The 13,612-nt window shown below is 35.5% G+C and overlaps 1 protein-coding gene across 1 annotated transcript; it reads right to left on the bottom strand.

Annotated features, from left to right (window-relative positions):
- Positions 1 to 4,381: 4,381 nt before the first annotated feature.
- On the bottom strand, positions 4,382 to 13,120 carry Cog3 (conserved oligomeric Golgi complex subunit 3). Its single transcript, XM_023158951.2, has 5 exons — positions 12,016 to 13,120; positions 9,688 to 10,324; positions 5,270 to 5,520; positions 4,979 to 5,219; positions 4,382 to 4,872 (listed from the first exon to the last, which is right to left on the bottom strand). The coding sequence occupies exons 1-5, from the start codon at positions 12,934 to 12,936 to the stop codon at positions 4,466 to 4,468; spliced, it is 2,457 nt and encodes an 818-aa protein (XP_023014719.2). The 5' UTR covers positions 12,937 to 13,120; the 3' UTR covers positions 4,382 to 4,465.
- Between the last annotated feature and the right edge of the window lie 492 nt (positions 13,121 to 13,612).

Below are 13,612 nucleotides of genomic sequence, written 5' to 3'. Positions count from 1 at the left end.
TGAGAAGTATTATTTTCATCGATTCACCTTAAAGTAGAACCACTATTATCAAAATTAGGGTTTGGTTCATTAAATTTCTTATGACAATAAGTAAAACTTAAATGGATCATAGACGTCGAGGAGGTGTTTGCGACCATTGAGCGCCTAGTGAAGAACAAAGCCCCAGATATTGACAGGATTGAGGCAGTTCTACTACGTAACCTGTCGCGAAAGGGCATCATACAGCTAGTACCTACACATCACAAACGCAATTATCAGACACCAACATTATCCGGAAGCATGCGGAGATGGTGCCCATCCATAAGACTGGAAAACTTAAATCTCCTGTAGATAGCTATTGGCCGATCTCTCTGCTCAGTGCGGTGGCGAGTCATCGATAAAATTATCTTGAGTAGACTTCTTCGCCTAGAAGATCGGATGAAGCTCATTCTATCTGGTTCTGGCGAGGTCGGAATACAACTTCCGGGTTGTTCACAGGGTGAAGGAATCCTTCAAGCAGAGGATGAATACGGTTATGATGGCGACATCCAAAAAGCTTTCGATGTCGCCAAGATATGGTTGGCTGACATGCCCTTATTTGTGATTAGGATTCTTGAATTTTACCGAACTTTTCGCGTGAGAGTGGACCAAACCACATATGCGAATAATTCAATTGAAGCAGATGTCCCAGGGGTCCTGTCTGTCATCGCCCCCCTACTCTTTGTATACGCATGGCTTTCCTATGTTCCCGAGAACGAATGTGGGTATACTTATACGTCGTATTTAGAGAAGAATCAAATTCTGATTGACCCAAAGAAGACGTAACTCGTTAACTTCACGAAGAAATTTACGAATGTGAATATCTCTTCGGAAAGTTGCGAGTTGAGGGTGACTGCGTTGACGAGCAGAGAAGCGCGCGATATATGAGAGTTATTCCGGATAAGCGCCTGATTGTACGCTTGTCCCGTATTCTGTAGCCTTAAGAGGGCTCCTCTGCAGAGACCGGAGACGATGCAGAAAACGATGCTCCGTATTTGCACGAAATGTGACAGATACATTTTATTAAATGATCTTTTAGATCTGGCAGAAGTTGAGACGGTCACTAACCATATCGGGAGGCTGTCTTCTAAATTCTTCAAGTTCTTTCTACCGAAAAGCCCGGCACTCAGAAGCTATCATAATCAGCCCCGTAAACACGAACTGATATAAGTCTCTTTTGGGCAGAGAGCCACCAATCAACATCAGCGGGGGCGTTTCTCCTGCCCTACAGTGGGGCTATGTGGTGATGTTCTACTTGCGGACATCATGGGGCCCAACTATGAAGTCTTCTCCTACTGTTCCCTCCACCCCTCAAAGACGTCTCCTTTTCCTTCCCCCTCCATCCACTTCCGTATGTGGGAGAGATGTATATTTATATGTTTTATTTACATATTGTAAATGTTCTCAAGATTATAAGAGAAAATAAAGAATTTTTATTTTGTTCGCGTCAGCACGACCCTGTTCTCATAGAACACAAAAGCTTTTTAGAACTGGAATAAAGGGTTGAAAACCTCAAGCAAGTGGCAGAGATAAAAGTTAAAGAGAAAGTGGAATTGTACTATACAATTTCCTCAAGAAATGGACAAACATACAATCCTTGATGTAAAACAACTGCAGATTGAGGCAGTAAGAAACTACTACAAAAGATCAAGCGGGAAGCTGTCAGTCTTGAAAACACGATGAAAATACTCAAGTTTACTGATGAGAATACCCCTCAACACCGAAAACAAAGGGAAGAATTTCCCCTTTACATGAAAGTTTTATATATCACAAGAAAACTACTAAACACAAAAGAGTAGAGTCAGTAAGCGGACACGAGGTTGTGCAATAGATTCGAGGAACTCCGGGAGGTCATGGATACGGACGACACTGGAGTTGAAACTAAAATAAAAACTTCAACAAACAAGTCCAAAGCGAAGCCACGACAAAAAAATAATACCCTACCACAGATTGTAATTGAAGGTATCCTTCCCATAAACAAGGAAGGCTTACAAACAACCAAACAAGAGCTGAGGAGTGGCTTTGAAATTGAATATACAGGGCATTCAATCCTCTTATCTAACAAAAAAAGTAACATTCATTATATTATCTACTAAAAAAGTAACATATATTATACTGTGGTAAACACATTAAACAAACAGAATGCTGAATACCACACATATACACAACCGGAAGATAAAACCAATTCATTTGTCGTAAGGGGCTTATACCTACGCGCATTCACCTGTAGATAACATAGCGGATGAACTAGAGGAAAAATACAAGATACAAATTGGAAATATCTACAAAACAAAGACAGAAGGGATGTCACTCTACCATGTAATAACAAACAAAGAAGTCACCCTCAACCACCTAAAAATGAACGTCCTTTACATTCTGCACATGCGTGTGAAATAGGAATTACGAAATAACTACTCAAGGCAAATTTCACAATGCCATAGATATCGGCTTTGGGGTCACACGACCTCAAACTGCAATAGAAAATTTAGGATGAACCTGCACAGTGCGTTAACTGTGAGGCCCTCATCCCGCAAACAGCGTCGATTGCCCTGTATATAAAGAAAGGCTAGATGACCGGGAAAAAAGAAGACAGATCAACCGATCCTAGAAATTCACACCAGCCCCGACACCCCAACGCAATGCGTGAGGTGGGAGAAATTCTCTGATTAAGGTATCATTTGCGATGTTTCCTCAGACACCCGAACATATGGGACAAATGATCAATCTGCTGCGATGAAGTTTTAGGCACCCGAGCAGCATCGGCACCAACAGCATCGGAAGAGACCGAGCATATACGCTATTGACGGCTCACCACCTATAATATACCGACAACACCCCCTTCTTGAACAAGATTAGTCATCGGGGCCATTTCAAGAATGCGGAGCAGGGAACAGAGATCTCCCAGGCTTTCAAAAAACTTAATTTGTTATTTAATATGAGCGAGATAATGAAGTCGCTTAACTATCTCATTTGGAGAGCGTTTGTGGAGTTCCTTCAGAACATTTGACGATCACAATTTATAAAAATTGTGTTATGTGTTGGGGAGGCGATACGAACGCATCTCCAAAGTGGTTGCTAAATCCGATAACCACGATTTCAACAGCGAAAGTCCTAACCCAGTTTTTTAGCATGCACTTTTTCTGGGAGTCTAAGTCAAAACTCCGACCGCCAGCTAATGCTATATTTGAGTAACCTTAACATCAACCTCATGTAAAATGGCGTATAGGTTCAGGCAGGAGACGCCAGGAAAATTAGAGTCGACTAAAAGTCTGGATCTCAGTTTGTGAGAACTCACTAACAACGTGAGGGACGTACTCCACCGTCTCGCCAAATTCTTGTACCATTTCCTTACTCGTTTCTTGATCGAGAGCAAGAAAGCGGTACATGTACCAAGTTGGAATGAGTAGCTCTTGATTCACGGATGCAAGGGCGCAGGCCGGTTCTTATTTTTTTTTGTGGAAATTCAATTATGTCTTTCCGACCAAATTATTGGTTGGAGAGAAACAGTAAAAAATAATGACTATGAGGACTTGTGATGCACTGTTTGAAAACTTTGGTGTAGTAATTAATATTACTAGAGTTTTTTCCCAACACCAATAATTTCCCGACCAATAATTTGGTCGGAGAGAAACAGTAAAAAATAATGACTATGAGGACTTGTGATGCATTGTTTGAAACCTTTGGTGTAGTAATTTATATTACTAGAGTTTTTTCCCAACACCAAACAGTTATTTCAACACCTCGACACGTGTTTCAATCACCAAGTGGTCATCTTCAAGAGAAATATTAATGAAGATGATCACTTGGTGATCGAAACACGTGTCGAGGTGTTAAAATAACGGTTTGGTGTTGGGAAAAAACTCCAGTGATATTCTGAGGTCTGTTGAAAAAATACATCGGTCACAGTGAGCAGAGGTTTTAAAACTTGTTCTAAAGAACACGTAGCACATATCCTATTTCAGAGACCAGAAAAACCTAGTGTCGTTCAACACAGCTGGATAACGGCCATAGAATAAATGGAAACTGTCCGAAATTTGTTGAAAGCCCTACATGACACTAGATTTTTGGATGCTTAGGAAAGTCTGGAAATAGCAAAGTGTGGCATGAGAACTATGAACAGTGACAACGATCCCATTCCATACAACCCACAGCCCATCGTTTTCCTTTATTTGAATCGCTCTATTAGAATTAGCAAACTTTCACGAGAAAATTTCCCGCGAATTTCTACCTCCAATCAGTTTTGGGTAGAAATAGCGACACTCTGATTAATTTCTATATTTGTTGCAATCATGCCAAAAAAATATTATTATCATCAATCATTGAATATACATATTGGCGATGAAACTGAAAAAACTATGAGAAATGAAAATGTACTTCATTTATTACATATAATAAATAAAAAGAACTTCTATAAACAGCACCAAAGTATTACAATTAATATACATATCTAGCTACTAATACTCTTGCTATCCTGGCCGCTAGTGAGAGAAACAGAACAGATCAGAACATTCACTTGTTCAGGAGAAGGACAACCAATCAGCAGCTGATCTTCGCTATTATAACCACCCCTTAGCAAAATCTGATCAACTTGCATGAAAGCATTGATAACATTATTTTTAATGGGTCTAAAAAGAATAAACTCCGTCTCTCTATTGGCCAGATAGAGCTGCATTGAACGCTGAATTTCAGGTATTCTTAGTTTCATGTTCTTCTGAACATCTTTGATTAAGGCACTAACGAACTGAGGTTTCCCGAAATCCTGACTGACAACAGTCAGGTCTTGTTTTGTGGAGTTCTCAGCTTGGATAATACGGAGAATTTTCTCAGCTTTCTCAGTCCACGAAGAGATGCTTCCTGGAAAAATTGACAAATACAATTCCACACTGCAGAATAGAGTGCCTCAAGACTCACTACTTTGGATAATCATATCTATAATCTATGGCAGATTTTTAAAACTTACCAACTAATATTCGTGTTGACTGTGAAATAAATTCTTCACAAGAGAGTTTCAACTGCTTATCGATTTCTTTCCTGGAGTCAACCAGGTACTCCTTCACTTTCGGGGTTCCCTCCAACAAAAACTCTAGCAAGGCATTATTTGAGCCGAAAGTGAAAATATTATTTCTGTGGTTAATTAGGCCGACAGCAGCTTTTTGTACGGTACTGAAGTCCAAAGTTGTTTCCTTCACTGTGAAGTCTACCTGTAACGAAAGGCTGCTCAATCAATTATCATATTTTCACAAAAATCTACCTGAAAGGGCGCGATTTGTTCCCTTATGATCAAAAGATGTTTAATTTGGAACAATTGCCCGTCTATGGGAGTTTTCTTGGAAGAAATGAGTCCAGATGCTGTCTGGATTGTTTGAATGCATATCACCAGTGCTTCCTGTGCCAGTCCTTGGAATGTGTTGCGATCAAGGCAGAAGTACAGGCGGGAAAGACAGACTAGAGTCCTTTTCACTGTCGGATACCACATACCATGAAGATCAGCTGGAGAATTTCCTGAAAATCGAATATAGGGGAGAATTTCCTGAAAATCGAACATAGGGAAGAATTTCCACCAATGATGGTGCTACTCAAACAATAAACAGCTGATAGTAATAACTGAATATGAAAAACAGGTTATGCTTATTGTTTTGGGGTTTTCTGCGTTTCAAGTCGTTTGATTGTGAATTTATTAGAGTAGAAAGTAATGGATAAGTAGAATACATTTCTTTTGCCCACCGGAAGCTCAAGAAACCAATATATGAAAACAGCTGACAGAACTTTGTTTTACCATCTGTCTTAGTTCTAATATTTCTGATAGACGTCTTATCTGGACGATGAACTCTATAGTGAATAAAATGATGATGAAGCACAACCCTGTATGGAGGAAATTAATAAAAACTGAAAGAGCAAAGTGAAATTATTTAGTATCAATGTGATAGAATACTGTTTTAGTTTGAGAGTTATTTTATGAGGTCATTATTTTAAGAACAATTGTAGCTTGTATCCTAACATATGGTTATAAATACAGAAAATGCTCTCATTCTCCACAAATTGGTAATTTCTTCTCAACCATCAACTGATAACATAAAATATTATTATTTTTGAGATCAGGAAGACAAAGTGTTTTTAAGTATATTGTAATTGGAACCTTTTTTTCTGGACTATTTGTAGTCTATGACAAAATTACAAAGTTCTCGGAAAAACACATTATTATTGCGGGATGTTAATTTGATATCACATTCAGTACTAGTTTTTACACTGAATACAGGGGTTGATTTTCAACCCAAAACTCATTTGGAAATTCTGTATGAATGAAATAATTTGAAAATTGTATTTTTGTTCTTGTTCAATGTTATTTGATAAAAAAACATAAGAGACACTCTTGTTTTGATTTTCTGCAACACATTAGCACATGTCAATAAGTTTCCATAGTTCAGTACGTAATTATCTGACCATGGTCAAATACAAAATTCAATTTTCTGTCCTACAATCAACCCAAATAAAAATTCATTGCTCTGTGAATTTATTCTAATGGGAAATTTGTAATTTTTAAATTTTACAATAATAATCTGTTGCTACATTTTTTTTATATACCTACATAAATGTATCAAGACCATATTTTACTTGAAAAAAACTGTTTTACTATTATATATTTCATCATATTGCTTTGTCAATAATAACTTAATGTTCTTTTATTGACTGACATTGATTGAAATCTAAATATCAATACATTAATAATAATGAGAAAATTAATCATAAATGATTCATTTTCAAACAAAACAGTCCAGGAAATGGTGTAAATACTAAAATATTATGAAATAATACAGTAATTTCTGTAAAGAAAAACGATATTTTCAGTTTTTGGGTTTCTAATTGATTCCTTTGTCTAGAGAGAACTAAACCAAATTTGGAGAATATCTGTTCAACAGATGAATAAGAAGCAGTGGTACCAAAAAACTATGTGAATATGGAAAACACTTTTTCAATAGTGAAAATGTTTCTATTGCTACGCATAGTACCTACTTGTTGTCATACACAGACAGAATATGTTGTCTGTATAATACGGAAAAATGCCACTGCCAGGTGAAGGTGACCCAAATTTCCGAGGAAATGAGGATGGTAATAAAAAAATTTGGTTGTATATCAGCAGAGTCCCAGACCATACTACACAAGAAAACATTTGCAGTTATTTACAAACAAAATTGAATACCCTAGATAGCAGTGTGAAGAAATTGGAATCCACAAACCCACGTGTCGACAATCAGTCTTTCATGATTGGAGTGAATCCTGACAAATTACAAATTACTATGATCCAAACTTTTGGCCTAGAAAAATAGCGTTCAAAAGATTTGACTTTCGAAAAGGGAAGAGGTTTTTGGGTGACCAAAATAAAAAATCACTAGCAGGAAGTATGTCACAACCTAAAAATTTTTTTTACTAAAAAACAATCAAGCAAATCTTCAGAAGGACACATTGAAGATTTACCACTTCAATATCCAGTGTCTAACTAATAAAATATAAGTTACAGTTGTACCTCGATGATGAACATTGTGATGTCATTTATTTGACTGAAGATTGGCTCAATTTAGACTGTTTAAAAACTATCAAACTGAATAATTTCAAATCAACAAGTTGCTTTTGGAGACAAACCCTCCAACATGGTGGTGTTTCCATACATGTTCACAAAGACTTACAATGTAAACCTCTCCTTTTGAATACTTTGTGCATTGAGCAGCATGCAGAATTTTGTGGTTTTGAATTATTAAAAGAAATTGCATTGATAACAACATACAGACCTTCTTTATCCAAAGAATATGAACTGTTCTTCAATCAAATTGAAGAACCTCTAGCAATGATATCAGCAATATATAAAACCATAATATTAATGGGGGATTTCAATATCGACATTTCTAAAAATAACTACATCTCAAATTCCTGGTTGAATATCGGGCTTAACCCTAAAATAACTACCACTACTAGAGTAACTCCTACATCTTCAAGTTGCATAGACAATATAATGACTAATTTAAACGATAGTGAATGCTGTACTGGAACCTCAGATCCTAGTATTTCAGATCATAGTGGACAGTTTATACAAATTTCAAATCTTTTTACAGACATTGCTGAACCTAAGTGGAACAGAATAGTTACTCAGAAGGGACTGGATGCCATGAAACAATCTCTTGAACAAGTCGATTGGTGGATGTTCCATGACAACCATGTCCCTATGAACATGATGGCTGACTTCTTGAATAATACATAATATAGTGTCCTTGTATGTGAACATTTTCCATTTTCCTTTCTTCAGTAATGAATTACGACAGATGAGGAACACCTTAAAACTACTACTGACAGTGAGTATCTTCTCAAAAAATCCTGCTGATAGAGAAGTATATAAAACATACAAACGCAAAACATACAAAAACAAATCGAAAGATATTTGGAAGTTAGTAAATCACGAACGAAATTCTGCTAGTAACTCAAATGTCTCCCCAAATAGTATCAGCTCTGATGAATTTAATATATTCTTCTCCAATATAGCCGAGGATATAATCAGATTGCTACTCTAATGTTACCTGTCACCCATGAAGATGTAATACGCTTCATTAAAAAACTCAAAAGCTCAAACTCTTATGACATATATTATTTAAATAGCCTCATCATCAAAGAAACTCTAAATTATCTCATCGAACCGTTAACCATTCTTATAAACGGCTGTTTTCTTGAGGGTTTTTTCCCAGATGTATTGAAATTTAGCAAAGTTATACCTATTTTCAAAAAAGGAGATCCTTCATCACCTGACAATTACAGACCTATATCTATTATACCCATCTTGGGAAAAATAATAGAGATCATAGTTAAAGAACGTCTGATGAGCTTTATGAATAAATATAGTATTCTCCACAAACATCAATATGGCTTCATGGAAAACAGATCCACAACTGACGCAGTTAAGGAAATAATACAAAATGCAATAAACAATGTGGAACGTGGCGAACACACCTCTTTAACGTTGTGGGATCTGAGCAAAGCATTTAATTGTGTTAATTACAATCTCCTTATCAGAAAACTTCAGTAATATGGAATTCGAGGAACATCTTTGAATTTCTTTATATCCTATCTTTCTTCAACGAAACAAGCAGTTTATTTAAAAATTGAAAATGTAACAATAACACAAATTTAAAATTAACTACTCAGAATATATTCTTCAATACTGTCGGCTCCTGATTGTGTAAAAAATCTCTTAGTGACTTCAGAAATCTGCTTGGAACTTCAATGTTTCTTATCGTTCGAGAAAGTTTATTTTAAAATTTTATTGATCTGCAGATGGTGCCCCTTTTGCAAATAGCAAATATCATCGAGAAACGTAATATCAGTGAAATGATATGTTAGAAATTTGAAAGGATAGTCATGAATCAACAGAAAAGTTCCAACCCGCGTTTCACATTTTATGACGTATTTTCAGTGAAATTTTCTACATTAAAATGAAAGTACTGGGAAATAATTGAAAACTAATTATACATTGCTGAAAATATTCAACATTATTTATATGAAAACAAAAAATCTATTGAAATCAAGAACATTGTGATTTTTTCAAGAAAATAATGATCTTTTTATAATTTCAATAAACCCATGATTTTCAAAAATCTTGTTCATCCATATCACATGTAACATAAATACCTGTGTACGAGCGAAAATGGGCCATCTGTGCAGCGTTGATATGAGCGACTTCTTGAGACTCCAGAGAAACCACAGAACTCCTGGAATCCGACCTCCTGTCTCTGAGATCCAATGCAATATTTTCCATTTGCAATAGTTTCTCTGGATATGCCAAATCTCCAGGAGACGGTTTGTATCCCAACAGATCATGCTGGAAGAAGACATTTGTCCTGAATACCAGGCGTTCTTCAACGTCATGCAACAACTGAGTGATAACCTCAACGTACTTTGTGAGCTGTTCACTATCAACAACTCTATCGTTCAAAAGTTCGGTTCTGAGAATACCACACAGTTCGCTGAGTACTTCAATGTGATTTATGGTGATCAAATTGGGCCTCAGGATGTCGTATAAATGCTGGCAGAGCGTTCCCAAATAGTCTGTGACCAAGTCGGATATTTTCGAAAAAAAGTAGTTGTAGCAAGTAGCCTCGTCTTGGCAAACTTTCATGATGAATAAACTGCAAGATCTGAATAAAATGCTGTGGTCATTTTTGTGCTTGTCTTTGAGCTCGTGTAAGGCTTTCGCAACTGCTACGCTTAGAATTGGCAGACGTTGCGTGAGGTAAGTCTTCTGGCAGTCGCTTAGGATATTTTTATACTGCAATAATAATAACATTTATTTATAATTCTGATGAAAATAAAACAAATAAACAATTCAAACTCAAGATCTGTGCGATTTCATTTTGTGAGGAACATTATTGAGATTTCTACATAAATAAGGAGATTTCAAAATTGACGCCAAAGAAGCTCGCGAAAAAATAGAAAACTCGATGAATCTACATATATTTTATCAGGTAAAGAGTTTATTTAAATTATCTAGGTGGAAATGGATCTTACTTGGTTTTCATTGTCAAGGCGAGAGGTTAAAAACAGAAATATGAAAAATCTTAACTGAATTCGCGGAAAACATCCTGTATGGGTTTTCATATAAACTATCGAATGTGGCATCTGGTCATTTCATTCTTTTGACATCTGTCAAATCTGAGGTGTTTAATTTGAGGTGCACTTTACAAGTGTTTTTTTTTTTTTATTCGAGAATGGAAAGGAATTACTTTCCAAAACATTAGCTAATCAGAAAAAATTTAGTATTAAAAAATTTAAGTATTTTTTTATCCATCTACATCATTTTAAGGCAAAATTTGCGAATACAAATTACTAATTGGACTCTTCGGTAATTGAATGAATTTTTATAATAAGGAAATAAATATATTATAAAAAAATATACTTTGTTTTTTCAAAATTTATCGTTAATAAATCACATAAAACTAGTACACTTATAAATTAGAAATGAAAGGTGAAAATGAAACCTCTAGTGTATAATAAATCTGAAACAAACACTTTTTCCAAACATCAGAACAGTAATATTCTTCTCGACACGTGTTTCACCAACTAAGTTAGCATTTTCAAGAGATGAAGAAAAGTAATTCCTAACTCTAAAAATGATCTCTATTTATATCTAACAGAGTACAATTTCACTTTCCGACACACATCAATGATTTCGGGCATCAAAAATTAAAAGTTGAACGTTAAAGGTAGTCCTACAAACTTCTTGATCACTCCAACAAATGTTAGGTAACCCTAAAGACAAGCTGTTTGAAATTGTTGAGATTGGTACCCGACACTGAACTTTTAGATGCTTTCAAAATTCTAGAAGTAGCAAATTGTGGCATGAGAACTATGAACAGTGACAAAGATCCCATTCCAAAAAGCCCATTGTTTACCACTCTGCTAAAATTAACGGGAAATTTCACTTTCATTAATTTATGCCGAAAAGTGAAAGTGTACCCAGTTAGATATAAATAGAAATAATTTTTAGAGTTAGGAATTAGTTTTTTTCGTCTCCTGAAGATGCCAACTTGGCATCGCCAACTAGGCCTCAAGAATGTTGGCAGTTCTGGTGTTTGGGAAAAGTGCTTATTTTGGTTGCATTCTCTATGGTTCTATGCCTGAAAATGAAAATCAATTTCTACCAAATAAATTCTATTATTCAGATAGTTTTTCAGTAAATCATATATTTTTCCCTGATTGAAAGTCAAATGCTATAGACAAAGTTGAAAAAATATATTCAATGTTGGATTATTACTGTCTAGAGATTGATAAAGAATATTTGTAAGTTTTGTGTAGTTTTTTGTTTTCTAAAAGTTCTTTGGTGATAAAATTTTGTTTTTCAAAAAACTGTTCAATACATTTTAAGGTTTACTCAAAACATTTTTGCCATATTCGAGATATAGGATCTATAATTTTGTGTAATATTGTTTTTACCTCATTCATATATGGGTTTGATTATACCTGTTCGTTATGCTCTTCCCGTTCCTCCAAGTTCTGTAATATGTGCTTGACTTTCGATGCAGCGCTTTGGAATTTGCCATAGTAAAGAGAAAAAGCAGAGTCTACTAAGGAATCAGTGGCGTTTGGAGCTTGAGGAAGAATGTGGGTTTTTATCTCAGGATCGACTACCTGTTTCATTGTTTCTACCAGTAAGTTGCTAACAAAGTTATAGATTTTATTCAACAGGTTGTTCAATATGCTTTCATACTTCATTTTATATATTCTAGATTCCTTATAATTCAAATGATCGTTCAAGTAAGCTACACTTTCATCTATTTTGTCCAAGATTTGTATGCAATCTTCACCGTTCAGTCTGTTGCCCATTCTTTCAACGCTTTCCTGACATTTAGAGAAATACGTGAAATGCTTTAACCGTTTGTTGAGTTCTTGCTTCTTTTCCTTCAACACCCTCTGATTCGCCATGAGTTGCTCGCTGAGATCATGCAAATAATTAGTTTTTTCCGTGACGTTTTGATACTGTCGTTTAAGTTCCTCCAAAGAATTCAGGGCAGCGTCTGAATCAGTATACAGGTTTTTACAGTACTGTTGATATTTCGACAGCTGTTCATAATAACTTTGGTACTGCTTCAAGTTTTCGTGTTTGATATCGTTCTCTGTTGCGATCATCCATTTTATATAATCTTGCATTTTGTGAATCACTGGTGGGCACTTCAACTCGGTATCTTTCGTTATAGAACCTTCATTTTTTGTATCTTCTGTTTTACTGTACAAATTCGAAACCAAGTCTCCCATTTCATACACCAATTCCATCTGTTCCTCTGTCAAGGGGGCAAGAGGGTCTTCTGAGGATTGCCATTTCGCCAAATTTTCTTGAACCCTTGATTCTTTAGTAGGAATTGCCTCTAAAACCGGTCGGTTCATTTTTTATTGAACTATGAGAAATTGTAAAGGGGTGCAATGTTTACATTTTCCAGCATATATGCAGTATACGTATATATGTTAAATTAAATTTAAAAACTGACAGTAATGACACGGAACATCCATTATGTGAATTAACCAATACACTGGAATTGCGAAAAACGTCAATTTTTATTCAAAGTGCATTCTGATCAATGTTGTTTATGATTATATCGAAAAAAGTAACATTTGACAGAAAATTGTAACATTTGAATGAGCCGCACATGAAACGCAGCAATGGGAAATGTTCCTCCTGACGAAAATCAAGTAGTTTTCATAAAAGAGCTCTAAAACAACGCATTTTAAACTTATCATTTCAACCTTTTTCTTTAAAAAATTATTTAAATACTAAAAAAGAAAAATGGAATAATGCATTCAACATTTAAAGGGATTCGTTTCTATTTCATCATTTGGCAACATCAGTTATAGCTAATAAAGGACAATTAATTTGTTACCTGTATGAGACAAACAAAAATGACATATTTCAGAGGCGTGCTGTTCTGTTTACTTATGTTCCGAGTTCCGAGACATTCTGTGATATATGACATTTTGCGCACTTAACCTATCTTCTTCTATACAGGGCTTTTCATGATGAGCGTTAATTAGCCGTTCCTGACAAACTATTTAACGGATCAACCTG

This window comes from Leptinotarsa decemlineata, unplaced genomic scaffold (assembly GCF_025532065.1).
Source record: "Leptinotarsa decemlineata unplaced genomic scaffold, Ldec_3_MD MMD2_P_RNA_scaffold_6, whole genome shotgun sequence".
NCBI lineage: Eukaryota > Metazoa > Arthropoda > Insecta > Coleoptera > Chrysomelidae > Leptinotarsa > Leptinotarsa decemlineata.
The sequence above is the reverse complement of the archived record's forward strand: the minus strand, read 5'-3'. Positions and strand labels throughout refer to the sequence as shown.

Excerpts from the sequence above, each read along its gene's own strand:
- Cog3 (XM_023158951.2), bottom strand. The coding sequence starts at position 12,936 with ATGAACCGACCGGTTTTAGAGGCAATTCCTACTAAAGAATCAAGGGTT. Across the intron at positions 10,325-12,015 it reads GGGAAGAGCATAACGAACAG|TATAAAAATATCCTAAGCGA; the intron begins GTATAATCAAAC and ends TTATTATTGCAG. Across the intron at positions 5,220-5,269 it reads AACAAATCGCGCCCTTTCAG|GTAGACTTCACAGTGAAGGA; the intron begins GTAGATTTTTGT and ends CTTTCGTTACAG.